The 20,575-nt window shown below is 39.0% G+C and overlaps 1 protein-coding gene across 1 annotated transcript in view; it reads left to right on the top strand.

The window, feature by feature from the left end:
* The window catches only part of UBE2Z (ubiquitin conjugating enzyme E2 Z), a 19,859-nt gene extending 1,608 nt beyond the window's left edge, over positions 1–18,251 (top strand). The window contains exons 2-7 of the mRNA XM_015810427.2: positions 1,120–1,192; positions 5,396–5,583; positions 10,729–10,840; positions 12,857–12,969; positions 14,642–14,732; positions 17,712–18,251. Coding sequence (XP_015665913.2) covers positions 1,120–1,192; positions 5,396–5,583; positions 10,729–10,840; positions 12,857–12,969; positions 14,642–14,732; positions 17,712–17,882 — 748 coding nt within the window. The 3' untranslated portion in view covers positions 17,883–18,251. The remainder of the gene's footprint in view (positions 1–1,119; positions 1,193–5,395; positions 5,584–10,728; positions 10,841–12,856; positions 12,970–14,641; positions 14,733–17,711) is intronic.
* Positions 18,252–20,575: the final 2,324 nt, after the last annotated feature.

Below are 20,575 nucleotides of genomic sequence, written 5' to 3'. Positions count from 1 at the left end.
AGCTCCCACAGAGAAGGCCCTCCCCCTTTCATGTCAAAAAGTGCAGTAGAAGGGAAGTCCTTTCAGTTATTTGCCCAAATGCTAGTTAACATATTCCTTAGCACAAACAAGGCCACAGGTTGAATCTTTGCCTGGGCAGTTAGGTGAGACTTTCAGGGGAGATTCTGAAAACCAGAAAAGCTGCAGGGTGAGGGTTGTCTTTGGTGCTCTCTAAGGTTGGTTGTTGCAGATGCTTCGTTACCCAACAGCTGCTAAGCAAAGTTTACTAGGCAGCTGGTTTTATGTGTCCTCATATAATAAAGCACACCTTCATTTTAAAGCAAAAAAGTGAGGACTAGCTATAAAGGAGTTTGAGGTTATTCCCATAATTAAACATATAAATACTTCAGAAATGGTTAACTGCAGTTTTATGTAACCACAGCAACAAAAGTTATATTGTTGGAACAAATACAAGTGCATCAAAGTGAAAGTCAACTTGCAGGAGTATTTGTCAGAAGTTTGACTGAATGCCTAGAGGAATTTTGGCTGCTATTTTCAGGCAAAACTATTGTTGTTTTAAAGCACTATTGATATATTTTTGTATATTTGGGGAATGCAAGGTCACTATGCTCATCTTTCAGTTTATTTCAAGCTTTAGTGAGAAGAAAGTAGTAACAAGTAAGTTGGTGGGCAGCAACTTTCAAAATAGCTTATCAATATAGACACTTTTGTTGATAAATGTATGCTGACAGATTGAGGGATGAGGGAACAGTTCCTTATGGACAGGTGTGGGCTGTGATAAGTTGTTTCATGTTATGTTCTCCCCCTCCTCATGGGAGGTCTCTTTTCCTCTCATTGTATTACACTAATGTGATATAAGAAGAGATGTGATTAATAAATTGCAAATAAGCAGAAACAGTTTACTAATTAACATGAGATACTGTGTGACGAGAAGAAGTCTTTGTCTAAATTATAGATGATTCTTAAATTTAGGTCAAAGGTATTTATTTTGGCCAATATTTAGACTTTGGACATATTTTAATTTTTTTTTTCATTTTTAAGTAAGATTATTTGTCAGTAATTTAAGAGGAAACTTAATGGATTGCAAAATACAGAAATATATTTGTATTTCTTTCCTAGAGATATCATGTCAATATATAAGGAACCTCCTCCTGGAATGTTTGTTGTACCTGACCCCCATGATATGACCAAGGTAGGTGGTTTTCAAGTGCTCTGTAATCCTAGTTTTAAAGTTTTAAAGAAATACTTCATAATATAATGACTTGGCATATGTGCACTTGACATTATTGGAAAAACTGCTATAAATAGCAAAATGAGATTAATTGATTGCAATATCACCTTAAGAAACTTTCAGTAATGCCTAGCTTATATTGTATTTATATTGAGAAATTAGTTGAAATGAGGCAAAATAAAGGTAGTGATAGTATTAAAAAAAAAGCAGTATATATATTTGGATCGCTACTCCTAATATTTTTTATGTTCTGTGCATTGCTGTGTAAAATATAAAGCAAAGGTTCTGCCTTTCAGGTTTGCAGTCAAAAAGAGAGAAGTGGGTTAGGAAATTGGTGGTAAGGAGAAGATGAAATAGTTAAAAGGTGTTTATATAGAAATAGAACTCAGCTAATTTTTCTTTTGGTATTGATCTTTAGGAAGACATGCTTAGTTTTGTATCCTTGATTTTTTTTTAGTCACAAAATATTGTGTGTTTAGGAAAGAAAAAGGCTGAGGCATGGAGACACCATTTTTTTAAATTCATGAATGTGTTAAACACTACAAAGATTTCCTTTGATTTGAGTTCCTTACAGAAAAAAAATAATTCTACTAGTCCCTTGAATTGTATGCTATTCATATATGTCCAATGATCTACTGATGCAATTCTACAGAGGAATTATTGTATCTGTCATTTGTACTTCAGTAACTGTATGGTTTGGCACAGCAACCAAACAGGGCAGGTACAGACTTCAATGAATAGTTAGGAGTGCAGAAAAAACAATCACAATCAGCCTGCCTTCCATTGAGAATCTGTATACTACAGAAAGAGGGCTGAGAAAATATCTACAGACCTCTCATATCCTGATCATAATCAGATGCCACTATAGAGCATTGCATGCCAAAATAACTAGACCCAGAGAGTTTTTCCCCCATGCTGTCACTCTGCTGAACACTTAATTCCCACAGCACTGCCTCATTTCTCATCTTTTCTCATCTTCTCATCTTTCCTACTATTTCCTACTATCTTCTACTATGATTTATCAATTGTTGTTTGTAACTTATGATTAATGATTGTAACAAAGATTTATAATCTATGGCTTATCACTGGCTGTTTATATGTACACTATGACCTTATGCACCAGAGACAAATTTCGTCTGTGTCCAATCACACTTGGCCAGTAAAGAATTCTATGCTGTGCTATGCTATGCACCGTGATGGTGCAGTGGTTAGAATGCAGTATTGTAGGCTAATTCTGCTGATTGTGATTGCCAGAAGTTCAGCAATTCAAGTCTCACTGGCTCAAGGTTGACTCAGACTTCCATCCTTCCAAGGTCGGGAAAATGAGGACCCAGATTGTTGGGGCCAACATGCAGACTTTGTAAACTGCTTAGAGAAGGCTGTAAAGCACTATGAAGTGGTATATATGGCTTTTTGTTATTGCTGTTGCTATTGCTATTCCATTCTGCTAGATTAAGCCATGTGACAGATGAAATTTTATCAAATACTCTAAGCACTGCCATTAGAACGGCAAAGTAAATAATCTGTGAAACTGATTAATTTGGAATAATAAATACATAAAATAAAATAGGTAGTGGTAAATCTAAGGAAATAGCACTTATTTATTGCAATTGTGTACTGCCTTTCACTCCAAAAGTTCTTTGTTGTACATAATCTCCCTCCCATTTTTCCCTTCAAAAATGCCCTAGGAAGGAAATTTGGCCAACACTGTTTTATGAGCCTCTATGTCCTAACAAGATTATGATTAAAAAGTTGTTACAGTCCATTGTTTTAAGCACTGGACATTGAGTTTCAGCACTAGAGAAAATATTCTTTTTTTGATATGCCTGCAGTTATAACAGATGACTAGTAAAAAAAAATTCCGTCTCTGGGTTTTCCCAGACTAAGACTACGGACAGGCAGCAAGCCTCAATCTAACCTTTGCTGACAGTATATATTTTTTATTTATTCACACATTTTTATAGAGTCAAATAATGATCAATTCACCAGTTAGTTATAATAATTGATCTTACAACTGAATAGTGTGTCAATCCAAAGTTGCTATATAACCCTAAGGATCTCTTGGAAATTGAAATTCTCATTGAGACACCCCCACATGAATTTGTGACATTTTACTAAGCATTTGGATTTCCAAGCAAATTTGTAATTTAAGTAAATGTTTATTTACTTTAAATATATATTATCCCATTTTTCATTCAGAAAGGTTTCCAGTGCAATTGATAACAATTAGTACATTGCTTTTTCAATGTAAAGTCTTGCTAGGTTAACTAGCAGGGCTGGAAACAATCCTTTCACATTTCAAAATCAGACCTCAGTGGGGTACCTGTAAACAATCCAGTGATAATGGCCTTAATGCAGCCAGAGTTAAGCCTTTGTAATGACCATCTTATTTGATGAAATTCCTTTCAAACAAAATTTAGGGCACATAGGGCAGTTGCAGCTGATGGAGGGAAAATATGGAGTCCAAAATTAAAATAATGTAACTGGTGAAGGTACAGTGGAACCACATTAAAAGACATGCAGTAAATAAAACAGGTGAAGAAAAACAGTTTTAAAATTCCATTTCAAAGCAAAGATAGAATAAAACTTGTCTAATTTCAATGGAAATTCTGCAGATTATGTCATTATGTTGTGCTTGCCAGCTAATAGGAACCTACAAACAGAGTCACTTGATTGATCTTTATAGTTAGACAGATTCATTTAGAGGAGGCGAATCCTTCACATGTTCCCAATCCATTTAGGGCACACATGTCACATACAAGGCCCTGGGGTTGGATGCGGCCCGCGAAGTGGTTTCATGTGGCCTGCGAAGCCATCCTGGAAACAGTGAGGGAACAGCCCCCGCTGCCTTGGCCCTGGCCAGCCAGGAGCCAATGTACAATTTTGTGGTGGCCATCTATGCTGAAATGCATTCAGTCTTAGCTCCACAAGGCCATCCAGAAACAGCAAGGAACCAGCCCCTGCCGCATTGGCCCCACCCCCTGGGTGCATGCTGGGGAGGTGTCACCCTTTGTGAGGTCCCACCTCCTCCTGCCAGAGACCCTCAGATCTGTCCCACTCCAATCCCCAAACGATTGATTTAATTTAATTATAGGTAATCATTGGGACAATAATTGGAAATTCTGGTCACTAAGCAATACAATCATAAGGTGAAAGGCCATGTGACTGAGCACCTGTAATCCTAGTAATTTCTGTTGCCATCCTTAAGCAAATTTTACCATTGTTAGCCAAGGATCCACTCCAGTTCATTTCAGGCTTGGTCCCTCCCAGTTCTGAGTAAGATAAGGGAATGCCTCTACTCACTATACCCACCTGTCCCCCTCCATTTCTGTCCTTTTGGCCTCCCTGCATCCTGTTTTTCATGGTGGCAATCGGCACCCAAACTGTATGGCTTTGGAGCTGCCAACCGTGCCTTGGAAAGCCGCAGCCACCCCAGCCCACTCTCAGTTGACCTTGTTATCCTGAACTCTAACAGCCCTGCCATCTTATACTCTGCCACACCATCTTCTTGTCCCTACTGCTGGCGAGGCTGGGCTGGGCCAAACTGGGGCTGGCTTCATGCTGTAAAACATGGAAAAAGGCCTTTTCCTTCTTTTTTGCAGCATGAAGCCAGCTCCAGTCTGGTCCAGCAGCTAGCCATATCTCAACAGCGAGAGCAAGAAGATGGTGAAAGTCAGCTGGGGTGACGGAGTGGTGGATGGCAGGGGGCCAAAATGATATAGATGGGGGAGGTAGGCAAGTGGGGAAGTTGCAGTGCTCTTGCGGTCGTAAGCGCATGTGGGCTGCAAAGTACCCAATTTTAATTATGACTGTGAGGGTGCTGCAACCACCATAACATCTGGCATTCAGTGCTTTGAACAGTCAGTAAATGAATAGTTGTAAGTCAAGGATTACCTTTAAGAAAAATAGAAGAAGCTGGAGTTGTTATGGAATTCTCCACTGCATTGCAAAGCAATAATATTTTTCATCGCTTCAACTAAATAAGTAGTAATGAAATCTGAGACTTGTACCGTTTAAAGAAGTGTTTGAGTTTTTTTCTGACTGCTTGCAGAGAACCTTCTTTGCCTCCCTTAACTTGTGTCAGCAGCTGTTGGCACTAGGCAGGTGCTGTCACTGATGCTTCCATCAGAAGTGTTTGCGCAAGCCTGGGCTTTTCTCTTGCAGATTCATGCGTTGATCACAGGCCCCTTTGACACGCCTTACGAAGGGGGTTTCTTCTTGTTCCTGTTTCGCTGTCCTCCAGATTATCCTATCCATCCACCGCGGGTCAAACTGATGACAACTGGGAATAATACAGTGAGATTTAACCCTAACTTCTACCGAAATGGGAAGGTCTGCCTCAGTATTCTAGGGTAAGGACCCATTCCACTCAAGCTCTTTTCCAGGGGAAGTCCAGGTGGGTGCTTTGGAAAGGCTTATATGCAGTTCTTTTCTCAAGGACTATATGTGAATGTGTGTTTTTCAAAAGAATAGGGCAGAGGGGAAGCATGCGAATTATAGCACAATGGGACAAAATCAACCACATAACTGCAAGCCATCTCTGGCCACAAGTTGATGTTATCATCTTTTAATGTAGAGACAAACTTGGGGCAATTAAATTTGCCTACTTTTTTTCTACAGCTTTTGATCAACTTTGTGCACTCCCAGTCTTATGCCAGAGACAGTGGTACACAGGGTCAATGGTGCTTCTTTTTAACTTTTTAGGCTGCTATTTTTTTTTTCAATCCATCAATAAATAGTGTGAAACTTTTCTGTATGTTTGTTGGAATGTATGTATATGTTTGGTATATACATATAGAAAGAGCGCACATATACAAAAAAATGTTTGTGTAACCACAAAGAAATTCCTTTGAAAGATTGCTCCATATTCCTGTGTGCCATCTGTTTCTAGTTACTTGCGCTTGTGTGGATCTGGTAGAGAAGAAGGCTACTTTCTATTTGTATGGATGCTTCAATGCTATTTTTTTTCTTTTTAAAGGAAAAAAAAGATAAAACTAGTTAAATGGAGATAAAGGAATCAAAAATGGTTGCTGTTATAACTATTAACTTTGTGACCCCTTCTAGCAATACCATGTCTGTATCAGTTTCAAACAAGCAAGGTATATCTGGAGAAGCTTTGTTTGAATATTCCAAAGATAACTACAGGCAGTACTGTAATTAGGACTGGAAACTCCCTTGCTAAGCGACGTGGTCATAATATGACATCATATGACCACACTCTCAAGGGCAGTTTCATTGGCTGTTATTAGGCAAACCGCACATGGTCTTTAGGTATGATGTCATGTGATCACTATTTGTGACCTGCTGACTTTCATCGCCTTTACTTGTGAAAAACTCGCAGTAAAAGTTTGCAAATGGCAATCAGATGACTTTAGGATGCTGTGATATCATAATTGTTAGCTGGTTGCCAAGCTCCTGAATCATGATTGCATGATGGCCACATCTGGTCGTAAGTCTCATTCAGTACTACTGTAACGTTGAACAGTTGCTAAATGTGGACTGCCTGTAATTGCTTTCTGTAGAGTGTTTATTAACCCACAAGCATAGGTACACTTGTAAGCTTTTTATTTTGTTAACGGTTTTGTTATGTGAAATAGAATGTTATCAATTCACAAATCTCCACTTAGGACTCCAAACCCTATTGGAACCCAGATCAATCCTTTTGCCATAGAATATCTAGTGTGGAAAGCAGCATTTCCTAAGGGCTGTAAATTCAGCCAAAGGAATGACAAAAAATTGATGTCTTTTTCAAAAAGGAGCTCTGCACATCCAACAAGATATTTTGTGCCTAAAGCAAAACTTTTCTAATCATGGTAAATTTAGTCTTGACTTAAATTTTGGTCAAATTCAAGTAAAAAAACAGAACGTTCAGCACTCCAACTGGGCTGCCAGGTTTCAATTACTGTAGTATCCAGATGGATCAAGATATAGAGCACGTCTGTGTCACATGGGATTGTGGGCTGCTGCCCTAGATGTATGGTTGCATACTATCTATAACACTGCTGCCTGTCTGGGACTGTTACCTGATCTTCACATTCCTCTTTAAGGAATCCTATATACTGTTATTTTTCAACCAAAATGGTTTTTGACAGTAGGTTGTTGCCAAAAATGGTTCACAGCAAGAACTAGGGGCTCTGGATACTAACTTGTCTGGGGATTTTCTGTACTTTTTTATAAAGAGAGAAGAGAAATAAACAAAAACACCTTTGGGACGGCTTGGTGGCACATCATACTGATATGACTTGATCATAACTTTAGATAGTAGAACTTCTGCTAAGAGTAATTTTAGGGAAGACAGGGTCTCTTATAGACTGTGCTTAGAGATGGTGTGATGACTCCAGATAGGTAATCCTTGCTTACTTATGTGCTGACCATTGAGTGTTTTCTATAGTGCCCCAGCCAGCTTCTGTACTACTGTATCATAAAAACAAAAGCATTCCAGGTAACAATTATTAAGATACTGAATTCTTTGCCTGATCTAAACATTAGCATATATTATAGTGCTTTTCTGAGATTGTATATCATATCTAATCTCTACACTGGGTTGATAACCGGCAATCCTAAATTTGATACGTTTATATTCCAGGATTTTGAAGGAACTGGCAGATGTAATTTCGGAGCCACTAAAAATATAGCAGAAGTCCCCAACTCTGGACTGCTGCCCACTACTAGGCCATGGCCTATTCGGAACCGGGCTGTGCAAGCGGCAGGCAGACGTGTGTGAACATATACACTCATCTTGCACAAGTCAAGCTGCACGTGCTTGTGTGCTGGCCTAGTGCTCACACAAGTTGAGCTGTGTGCATTGGCCTACCGCTTGCATATGTTAAGCTGTGCAGCACGCACGCCAGCCCACTGCTCATGTGGCTCGGTTCCCCTTTCCCCCCTGCTGAGCTACCAAGCCGCAAAGGTTGGAGACTGCTGGAATTCTGTATAGTCTTTCAAAGATCATGTAGCATAGGGCAGGGGTCCCCAATCCCAGGCCACGGCCCATTACAGGAACTGGACCACATGAGCAGCAGGCAGTTTGACTTGCACAAGTGGTGGGCCCACGTGCATGTACATGCGTGCACAGCTCAACTTATCCAAGTTGAGCTGCATGTACATGCATGTGCACACCAGCCCGCTGCTCGTGCAAGTTGGGCTGCCAAACTGCAAAGATTGGGGACCACTGATATAGGGAAAATATCAGAAGACTGAAAAAGAGCTGCTAAGGTTCTAACCAACAAAAAAAGGGGGTAAAGTGGATCCAGGAAATTATAGGCCAATCAGCTTGACATCAATATTTGGGAAAATCCTGTAAAAGATAATGAGCCAGAGGATTTGTGAACACCTAGAAACAAACAAGGTGATTACTAGAAGCCAACATGGGTTTCTTAAAACAGATCATGCCAGAAAAATCTTATTGCCTTTTTTGATACAATAACTACATTAGTGGATCAGCCACGTGCTGTGGACATAGTATACTTGGACTTCAGCAAAGCATTTGACAAAGTAGAGTACAATCTACTTTTTGGTAAGGTAGAACAGTTTGAGTAGACAATATCACCATCAGATGAATTCGCAGTTGGTTGACCAACCACACTCAGTGGGTAATCCTCAACTTAACTACATTTACTGGAGGGAAGCATGCAGTAGGGTACTTCAAGATTCAATCTTGGATTCAGGACTCTTAAACTTCTTCATAAATTAACTAGATTAAGAGATAAAAGAGAAACTTATTTTCAGACAACACCAAGCTGGGGGAATAACCAACACTTTAGAAGACAGGCTCAAAATCTAGAAGGATCTTTACAGACTTGAATATTGGACCTGTTCCAACAAGATGCAGTTCTGTGATGAGAAAAGTAAGGGCCTGCACTTAGACAGGAAAACCCAAATGCATAGGTATAGAAAAGTGGTACGTGGCTTAATAGTAATAACAGTGACAGGGACCTAGTAGACTAATATTTAAGTATGAGTCAGCAATGTGTTGCAGCCAGTGGATCCTAGGTTGCATCAACAGAGGGATAGCATGAAGACAATGATAATACTGGTTTACACTGTGCTGCTGAGACCACATTTGCGAATGAAGACAAATATAAGTGCCCAAGAATAATGTTGCAGGATCCAATCTAGCCTTCCAAGCTCCAGCACAAATCTGAAAGCTTGGAAGACTCGGAAAACCTGTGATCCCAGTGACCGACCCAGATTGGATTCTGCAGACCAAACTTGGAATACGGCATCTAGTACTGGTCACCACAATATAAAAAAGATGTTGAGACGCTGGACAGTTTGCAGAGAAGAGCAACAATGATAAAGGAGGCTAAATCGTATGACAAAAGTTGAGGGAGCTATGTACAGTATGTACAGTATGTCTAGCCTATTGAAGAAAAGGATTGGGAGGGGGAGACATGATAGTTGTCTCGCAGGACTGTCACAAAGAAAAGGGGATTGGCTTATTCTCTAGGGCACCAGAATAATGGGTAGAAGCTGTTAAAGAGAGAGCCAACCTAAAAGTAAGGAGAAATTTTCTGACACTGAGAGCAATTAATGGGTGGAATAGCTTGGTGTTGGAGGTTTTCAAGAATAGATTGGACAACCATTTGATTGGGATGGTATAAAGGTCTTGCCTTGAGCATGGGGCTGTGCTCCATGCTCAAGGTCCTTCCAGTCCTAGGATACTATGAATATGGCCTTAGGCCTAATTACAGAAGACTTTGGCAATTAGTTCAGATCTGTGGTAATGTATCGTTTCCAAACAGCTCAGAAAAGTCAGAGAAGAGGAGGCACACAACACATTAAGGTTTAATCTTACTTGTTGCTGACTTTGGACAACTTACGGGCAATAATCTTCCCCAGAGATGGTATTTTCTGATTAGGGCTATATTATCTCAGGTTACTACATTGATCAGTGCCTATAAGTAAGTTGTCCAAAGTCAGCAACTGGTAAGACTAAACATTATTGCTGGACATCGTATATTGATCTTTAATAGTGTTTTTCTTCTTCATGCTGTTAGACATTTCATGAATGTAATATTTTTCTTCTTTGTTTCTAAGTCTTGACAGTCTTCAGTTTGACTTGCCATTTTGTGGACCTAGATACAGTTCTTCCAATTCAAGCAGAAAAAGGTACCTGAGTCTCTTGGAGCATTCATATAGCACTCATCTGGAACTCTTTATAATGAAGTGACATCTTTTCCCTGCATATATCTTAGGTGTCATTTACAGTGACCACATGATCCCAGTAAAAGGTACAACTGCTTAAAAACTTGCGGACAGACATTACCTATGTGCCCCTGAATGCTCTGAAGTACCTTTTTGTCCTTGAATCCCAGGAGTTATTTACCCCTACTAGAAAATGTCTTTTTTATTTAGCTGGATTCATAAATGTGACAAGCTGCATCAAAATACATTGAAGTCCCTGTGCATCCATTGAGAAATTATTTTGTGCTTGCACCTGTGGAAATACTGTAAGCTATTTGTTGTTGTTGTTGTTGTTTTTTGCTATCTCACAGCACATGGACTGGTCCAGCCTGGAGTCCTGCACAGAGCATTTCTTCGGTACTTATATCTATACAGTCTTTAATGACTGAGAATCCCTATCACAATGAACCTGGCTTTGAACAGGTAAAGACCCCGATTTTGGATTATATCGTTAATGGGACATTTTTTCATTGGATAATTGAAAAGATTGGTGTAATTTGGGATGGATTGCCTTCCCTTTCCCGCCGTTGCATTGGCAGCTGATGCTGCCCTTCCGAGAGGCGCAGCAATTGGATGGCGGCCACATTACGAATGGGGATGGACCACCCTCCAAACCTCACCCATCCTCTCCATGGTGTGCTGTAGCTGATCCGAGGGGGCCATTCAGGCACTGAAGTGCCATCGAAAACAGCGAGGCAGATGCGCACACAGACTCCGCTGCCAATACAGCAGTGGGAAAGGGAAGGCAATCCCGCCCACCAGATCAGCCTGGTGGAGGTAGAAAACCGAGCAGTGCCAAAAACAGTGCTCAGAACCTCCAGGAGCTGCAAGCATCTGTGCACGCCCTTTGCAGTTGCCCTCTTGCAATGTGCAGCTTCTCCCTGTAAACAATCAGGCTTGCCCAGGGTCAGGTTGGCCATTGTCGGAGGCTTGTCCCACATGTGCGGTGGAGCTGGAGGACAGGGATGGGCTACGTCTCCTGGGACCGCCAACCTGATCCTGGGTGAGCTGGATTGTTTCAGCTGCGAGGAGCCTGGCCTAAGGTTTCCATCGCCCAGGCTTCCTGAAGGTGATGGGAATTGCGGCCAGCCACGAAGTTGAACACACACGTAAAGCAGTGGTGCGCCCCAAGTGAGGAAGCGGCATGAGCTTTGAGGGTGTGAGTGTCTGTATATCCGTGGCTCATGCGCAGAATTCATACTGTGCCTTCCCATTGGCGTTCAAAGAGGCTAATTGTGGTAAATACAAATCATTTTTTTGAAAAATAAAGGGACAAATTACAATATTGATGATGAATGTAAATGAAAAGGCAGTTTTCAAAGCCTTCTTCCCCCACTGAGGGAAACCTGAGTCGCCTATGGGGGGGCACTGGCCAGGCTGGGCCTTGTGATCAAACAATAAGACACCTCCCGAAAATAAGCCCTAATGGGTCTTTTGGACCAAACATAAATATAAGACCTTGGCTTATTTTTTGGGAAACACGGTACCTTCACTGTCAATTACATGACCAAAAAGGAGGATGGAGAGTGATTTAGAATCGAGGAACCATCAATGATGTAATTCAATACTGAACTATTATATGATAGAAATGCATTGGGGGAAATATTGCCTGCATTTTTTTCTCTACTTCTCATTTCCATTTTCAAACATAAAGAATACAAACACGAAATACAAAGAAATCTGGCTAGGTAGTAAGATATATAGGACACCCAGATAGTCTTTTAAATCGAGATTCTGATCCCAGAAATAACGGGACTTCCAATTACGTATCTGCTTCCCAATTATAATTAAAGCCTATTATATTATGAGAGATAGAAAGAATTATTAAAGAGTTCTGAACCTTCACAGGTTACTAAAGGATGAGGAACTTTTTTAAAAAGTTGGATTATGTTTCCATGGACCTTTATCAATGGGATTGGAGCTAGATTGGAGTTAGCACCGAATGAACATTTTCTTTCAGCTTCAAAATCTTTCATATAGTAATATCAAAACTCACATCTCAAATATTTTGGCCACCTAACAAGAAGAGAAGACTCATTGGAAAAGACCCTGATGTTGGAAAAGGCTGAAGGCAAAAGAAAAAGGAGACGGCAGAGGAGGAGAGTGTCATCGATGCATTGAACATGAATCTGGGCAAACTTTGGGAGACAGTGGAGGACGGGTGGGCCTGGCGTGCTACAGCCCATGGGGTCCCAAAGAGTCGGACACGGCTTAGGGACTAACAACAAATGGAAGATTATATACTACTTTATAATGATTGTAAATATATATTGACATATATTTTATTGTATCCAATTTTTATTTTGCTTTTTGTCGAATTATTTATTTATTTTCACGATAGTTGGATTATTGGTGGTGGGGGTATATTATGAATAATTCTTTTTCTGTTTGTTTGTATTATCCTAAATGGAGAGGTTCTCAGCAGTTATTGTTTTGTAGGAAAGGCATCCAGGAGACAGTAAAAATTACAATGAGTGCATCCGACATGAAACTATCCGCATTGCTGTATGTGACATGCTGGAAGGGAAATGCCCTTGTCCAGAACCTTTACGGTATGTTTGGAGAGACATCATTCTTTAACTTGCAGATTCACTTTCTGTACTCCATTGAAAAACTCAGAAAATATATTTCTGAATTAAGCTTTGCTCATTTCTGGGGAAATTGGCAATATAATCTTCACCATTTGAGTGTTCAAACTCCACTTTTTTATAGCCCCATAATTAATATTCTGAAAGATTCTGCATGCCACTCAAGAAAAACTTTGCAGTTTTATGATATGGTTTCTCAAGCCTTGTACCTTCCAGTTATGTTGAATGTTGGCTAAGGATGATGGCTGTTCTAGTTCAGCATAGTGTGTACCAGATTGAGGAAGCCAGGCGTAGGTAAGTAATGAGATTGCAGTGTTTAGATATGGCAATTATTTTCTTTTTTGCTTTGGTCAAGATGGGAGAAAGGATTGGGTCGAGACAAAAAGTTTGAAAGGGAACAAAGAAATCCCAACACTTACTGCCTGATTTTTCAATAGGTGGTGTTTTTTCCCCTTTTTTATGAGTTTAAAAGTTCAAATAATTAGGACAGCCATATTCAGATTTCTTCTTCACAATCTTAGGCCTTTAGCAAAGCTGTTTACTCCCTCTTCCACTCTCCAATCTTTTAATACAAATGTACTAATATCAAGTTCATTTTTAGTTTCCTAATGGCTGCACTAGAAGCTTCACTTTACCATATTCATTGTGTTTCCATCCCCAAAGATTTAGAACAATTCATAGAATGTTTGAATGATTTATATATGAAATACATTTGTGATCCTTCACCGATAAAAGCATTGTCAATATATCAGTATTTTCCAAGTAGTGCTCTCCAGATGTTTTTACAATAGTCATGCTCGCTGGGAATTGTGAGTGTTGCAATATATCTGGAGTTCACTGGTTCAAGAAATGTTGGTGCAAGTTGTTTTCAGAGACTCACCTGAAAGTGGGTTAATTAATGCAGCTAATGCAATTAATGGGAAAAAGCAAAGTGTTCCTTTGGTATTAGGCTAACTTAAAGTAACAGACTTTTCTCGAGATTATGACGTTAACATATTGTTTCAAAATAAAATAAAAGCACAAATCAATCTGGACATGCATTCATTCCTAATTTATTACTCATATAATTCTTCAAACCTAGCTCTTGACAAGTCTAAATCAGCTTGATTTGTTTTCTCTAAACAAGCAAAAAATAGATTGTTTTAGATATTCATATAGTAAAGAAGCAACATTGAAGGATGTAACAGTATGGATTTTTTTTCTTCAAGTCAACTTTGAACTAATGGACTAGCATGTAGAAGCAGACTTGCTTTGAATGATAAAATGAGATTCTCAGAATTCTGCCTTTTAATACAAATACAACTATAAATAGATACGGAGGTGATATTTTTTGAAAGAAATTATCTTTGCATAGTGAAAAAATCCGTATTGTTTTTACTCTTAGAAAAGAAAAAGTGGAGTCTATATACAGTAGATACTGAGTTATATGTAATAAACATAAATGAAAGGCTAATCTGCCCTTGCACCGCTGGACTTAGGAATAATATGCATAATGGGGGTGCCTTGTTGAACAAACTGTTGTTTTGTGTCTGGGGTTTAAAAAAATAATTTTTAAAAAACTGGGCATTAACTTCTTGATGGGAAAAATTGCTTTATTGCCAGTGGGTCTCATATTTTGTTGTTTCTTTTATGCTAGTGGAGTTATGGAGAAGTCCTTCATGGAATATTATGATTTTTATGAGGGGGTATGCAAAGAGAGGCTTCATCTCCAAGGACAGTCCATGCAGGTAAGAACGAGATGGTGTGTACATGTTGACTGGAATGGAAGATTTATTAAAAGACTAGCAATAATCAGGGATTAATTTATCATCTTCTGATCTGAGAGAATAACTTTTTCATTCAGCAGAATTTTTTTCTGAATAGGAATATGAAAATCTGAGTTGGAATTCTCATATTGTTCAGAGATGTTAGAGCAATGGGTGCTAGTATATTACAGCAGACAGGAAATGATTATGAATAATGGAAGGCAATTTGAATCAATTTTGTTGGACAAAGATTTGTGTCTAAGTTGAGGAATTTTCTTTCTTTTATTTCATATACTTATTAAAAGGAAAACCAATCATGTCACCCACCAAATGTATTTATGGATAAAAATAAAATACAGGTCGTCTTTGACTTACAACAAGTCATTTAGTGACCATTTGAAATTACAACAGTGCTGGAAAAAATGACATATGACCATTTTTCACACTTAATGACCTTTGTAGCATCACCATGGTCATGTGATCAAAACTCAGACGTTTGGCAACTGGCATATATTTATGACGATAGCAATATCCCAGGATTATGCAATCACCTTTTATGACCTTCTGACAAGCAATGTCAGTGGAGAAGCCAGATTCATTTAACAACCGTGTTACTAACTTAACAACTGCAGCGATTCACTTAACAACTGTGGCAAAAAAGGTTGTAAAATTGGGCAAAACTTATTTAACTGTCTTGTTTAACGACATAAATTTTGGGCTGAGTTGTGGCCATAAGTTGAGGACTACCTGTATTAACAAAAAATGAACCTCTACAATTTATTGATTTCCCTCCGTGCATAAATAAGAAATAAAAATCTTTACCAAACAAAAATTAATATCACAACTCTCATTGTCTGAATAAAAACGCCTTTGCTGGCCTAGATTAGCATGGTGTATGAGAAGCAAGAGCAGCCCCAAGAACACAATGTATTCCTCTCAGATGTCCCCCCAACATTGTGAAGGCAGATGGAAAGACCTGAAAACAGCATTATCGTAACTTCACAGAACATTTGATAACCTCACAAAACCTGTGGTACAATTGCCTCCAGGTGGAAAAGTAAAAGGGGCTAAAAATAAATGTTTGCTTTTTCAAAAATGTCAGAACTTTAACATCTGCCACAAATTTGGGATACAAGAGTTGAAGTATGCAATCAGCAAGCTTGCATGATGATCATATTTCTGGATTATGCTGCTCTAGTTTAAATGCTTCCCTAAATTAATATATATGTATATATATCAGACAGACAAAAAAAGCCAGTAGCTAATAGAGAAGTGGTTTACAATAACTTTCTGTCTACTATCCTAACATTCCATGTGTTTGGAAGGGTTTTTTTATATAAGTACTGTTAAGGATGTGATTCCCCATGTGTATTTGACTGGCACAATTTAGCATTATGTTACTTTAAAATGCAGGATTGTTTCATTCAAATGAAACAGCAAAGCAGATTTTGCAAAATTTGCCTGCTCTACAAAAAGAAATTAATTTTGAAACACAAGAGAATTTTATATGGGGCACCAAATCCCTGCTTATGGGTTCTAGGGCTGGACTGTTCAATGATAGTAGTGTGATTGTTGAAAATTAGTGGTTCTTTCCAACAGTTCTGAAGAATAAACACAGAAATGTAACATTTGCCTGAAAATTAGTTTATCTCCTTTTCCAAGAGAGAAAAACCCCACTTCCTAAAAAATATCAGGAAAAAAAACCTCAAGGATCAGGAAAAAAAAACCTCAAGGTCACATATATGCCCCATATATGTGACATGAATGTTCCTATTTTGGACCATTACTTTTGCTCTCCCCACCTTATGTAAAACGTGAACCTGTGCTTACCAAAAAGGTTGCTCAGCCCATATAAAAAAATCTGGTCACTGTATTTTTCTGGCATTAATAAGCTTGTTTAGAGATGCATTTTCTATACAGAAGAGCCATCACATGCTTTATAATATTTTGTACTGACCATATTTTTCTCAATACAAGATCCTAATGTAAACTTTTGATTTGATACTCATATTCGTCAATATTTTTGATATTGACAAGTTCTTTAGTAGTTTTAGCCATTGGCTGTTGTTCAGCTCACTGTTCTCATATGCAAGCTCCTCTGAAATTTATAGTACAAGAAATCTTTTGGGGAATTTTGTTTCTAGACCACAGCAGCATCTTAAAATGCATGCTGGATATATAGTCAAAGTTTCCATTGCAGATAAGAGAAGCTATATTTGGCTTCACATCAGGTGTGTGCACAGCATATTAAGCTACAGTATATTGGGTTTAGCTAGTTGGTGGCTCAGTATGTTGTTTGAACTAAGTTAGTGTGATTATTGTATGGTTCAATGTGTTATGCAAGTTAGTTCAAGTAAATTATAATTAGATTAGCCTTTTTTTCTCCCAAAAGCTCTGCTGCCAGGTCTCTTCCTACCCTCTCTCCTTCTCTGAAGCAATTCAATTTAGAAAGAGCCCAATCTGCAGGGATTTCAGTTTTAAAACTTCCCTTTTTGGGTGAAGGCAAAAAATGGTTGAAGATACTTGATGCAGGGCAGCATGGCCAAAACCAGCCCTCCATTTTGTCCAGAACAAATTGCAATTATCCATGCAGAAGAAAACATTCCTTGAATAAAAAAAAGAGGATATCAGGGATAATGTTCTACCGCAAAAGCAAGGATGTCTTCAAGACTGCCAAAGTAACTGAGGAATCAGAACTGGCCTCTAAATTAAAGCCCAAAGCAGAAGATGTATCATTAAAATGAAGAAATTCTGAGCCCACCAATTAGTATTTCTTACAGAATTTACATATCGCTTTCCAGCTTTTTCAAGCCCTCATTTGTTAATGTAATTTAGAGTGCATAGGGAAGAATTATTTTATTAGTGGAGTAATTAACTTGATGAATGCTTAAATTCCTTTCGATTTACTGATCTGCCAATGACCCTGAAATCTATTGTATTTGCATTTTTTTTTCCTTCCAGGACCCCTTTGGGGAGAAGCGAGGACACTTTGATTACCAATCCCTTTTAGCACGTTTGCAAGGAATCCGCCTGAAGGTTCAGGAGAAGCACCAGCAGGAGAATCCAGACATAGACTCAGACAGCAGCTCTTCCGAAACGGAAACAGACACTCAGGGGAGCATTAAGATTTAGATGCCTCCCACCTGATTACTTGGGAATCCAAAACATGGGGGTGGGATCTTCCAACTCCAGGTGCTGTGGAGGACCCCAGAGAGACCTAAGAACTGTTTAGGTTCCAGAGTGAGCACACAAGTGGAAAAACAGCCTTTTGTTATCTCCATCAAGCGCTCTAGGTATATCCTGTTAAAAGAGCTAAAACTGAACTGGGCTTGTGAGAGGCTGCATTTTAGAAATGACCCTTCCCTCTGCTGGAGACCTCTGAGTGAATGACACGCCAAAAAAAAAAAAAAAGCGTTTTGGAAAAACCTGTAGGCAGGTTTATGTCTCCTGTTCCGCCAATTCTCAAAGAGCATGAGATAAAGCATGGCTCCTTGTTCCATTGTCCTTGTTTCATAAATGTACTGCATATTCCTAGCACTTCCCTCCCAGCTTGTTTCTACGCCTTGATGGGCTCCCAGCAATTTAATTTGTTAAAGCACTTTTTGACTATTTGTACATCACAGTCTATTTCTTCAGATCTGGTGCACTGTAGCTTCCCAGTTGGTTTGATGTTGCCTGTCTTAGACAGACCAAAGAGGAAGAATTTCTGCTGGAACTGGGCTTTGTGTTTTGTTTTGTTTTGAAGTTTCCACAGCTTTATTAAATTCTTGTTTTTCTGACTTTCGCCTAAAGTCCAGGCAGGAAAGGAGTAAAACGCAACCCAGGAAAACAATTAAAATTCACGTTTTAAGCCTACTGTGCAAGTTAACCTTCAGCTTTCCAAAGCAAACTTTACCTCGTTTTACTGACCATGTTTGGTGGCTCTAAAGGAGAAAGACTTTTTCTCTCCCTGGTAAGATGGATATAATTTCAGGGATGGGTTATATATAGGAGAAGTAATGATTGCAGAACTGAAGTACAAATAAGTGCAATAGCACCAACAAATTAGCATGTTTATCTGAAGTAGCTTTAGCTTCTGTGCTTTATTTTTGGGAGGCAAGGAGAACACAGCTAGGAGTTTCATGACAGAGAAAGAAGAAATATGGTCAATGTCTCTTAGACTGTTACGCCTGGGGAGTAAATTGTTGGAACTATCCAATCAAAGGATCCGGTCTTATTTTAATAAAGAGTTTATTGAACCTGAAATATGGAGTTGCACACTAGTGGATGAGTTTTTCTATAAAATCTATCATAACTCCATTCTTCCAGATTGCATCTATAATACAGGAAAGGTTCCAGACTTCTGAAGATTTTTTTAAATCCACAAGACTTAGCACTTTTAGAACTGGCTCTAAGCCTTTAGAAAATTGGAGGAATTGATGTTAATTGTTGATGCACATGTGATCTGAAGCAGGAGCCATTCTATAGGAAAGACTGTATTCAGCCATTAGCTTAGTAATGTACAGGGTTCCATGCTTGTATCCGCCATCCATCCCACCTCTCCCTTTAAACATCCTGTATGTTCATAGGCAGTATCCTTCCAACTGCTCTTGTACTTCTTTTGGGATATAAGAAAAGGCATTCTGCTGCTCAAAATATCCTGCAGATTGGGTGTTGAAAAAACCGATTACACCTAAGAACCAAGTAGAATTGTTTCTCTGTCTTTCCTCGCCCCCCCCCCCAAGGAGTCTCTCCAAGGGGCATGAATAGCTGGTGGGATATGAAAAAAACATTGCAATACAAGTTTACGTGTAGATGCCTTGGTAAAGGGAAGGTCTCAAGAGGCAGAGTTAATTTTATCATGTTCATTTTAATCTCATTAGATACAATCCAAGTCAGATTTATTTCCCTCAAAATCAAAGGGATGTAAGTGCACAGTTAATTTTTAAGTCCTGCTGTAATCAGTGAGACTTAGGCCTTATGCACTCTGTGCCAACTGAATAAATTTGGGTTTCCCCATGCTATTCCCTAGGGCTAGAAGTGCTTCTGGGTTTGAGCACTGTGATTTCAAGGCATCTTAACTCCAGATGCATGTTGAAGTATTGCATACATTTCATTAAAGCAAAACATGAAAAATGCCTTATGTGATTTTTTTTTAATGTGGGTCACATGTGGGTGTAAGAAAAAAAGGAATCTGATTTTGTAGCTGCCCATAATTATCTGTCTTCTGAATGTTTCCATTCTAAGAAATGACAATCCTAGATTACTGATCTAGACAAATGTTGGTGACATAATTTTAGACCTAACAAGCTTAAGAAAAAAAAAGAAACAAATGCACAAGGGTCTTCAAATAAAGAAACCTTGTTTATATACAGTTGTACATAAGGGGTGGGTTTTTTTTGGTGCAATAAAGTTTGTTTTGGCAGGATCTGGAGTTCATCTGTGTCATTTCTGAAAGGTAAAATAATGCTACCTACCCTCAATGTGTGTTACAGAGGCTGAAAGAACAGCTACCTAATACATGCTATTTCTCCAGCATCATTACCAGATCTGCAATGCTGGAATTTCCCACTGGAAGCTAGATTGTTCAGCTCCAGCCTGAGACCTTGAAACAGTTCTAAACTCTGTTCTTCTGAAAGCATTGGAGGTGGAGATGGAAATTCTGATTCTGCAAGAATGGTTGTGGTGATTCCTTCCCTTCCCCTTCATGTTCCACATTGTAGACAGTATTTGCATGTGTGTATATCTGTAGTGAATTCAAGAAGGTATCCTATATACGAGGGCAGTTCAGAAATAAACCTCCCTTTGGTTATCAATGACAGACACTCGCAGATACTGAACTTCTA

The sequence above is a fragment of the Protobothrops mucrosquamatus genome, unplaced genomic scaffold (assembly GCF_001527695.2).
Source record: "Protobothrops mucrosquamatus isolate PMUCROS unplaced genomic scaffold, P.Mucros_1.0 scaffold10, whole genome shotgun sequence".
In the NCBI taxonomy this organism is placed as follows: Eukaryota; Metazoa; Chordata; class Lepidosauria; order Squamata; family Viperidae; genus Protobothrops; species Protobothrops mucrosquamatus.
Note: the sequence above shows the minus strand (reverse complement) of the source record. Positions and strands in the feature narration are given on the sequence as shown.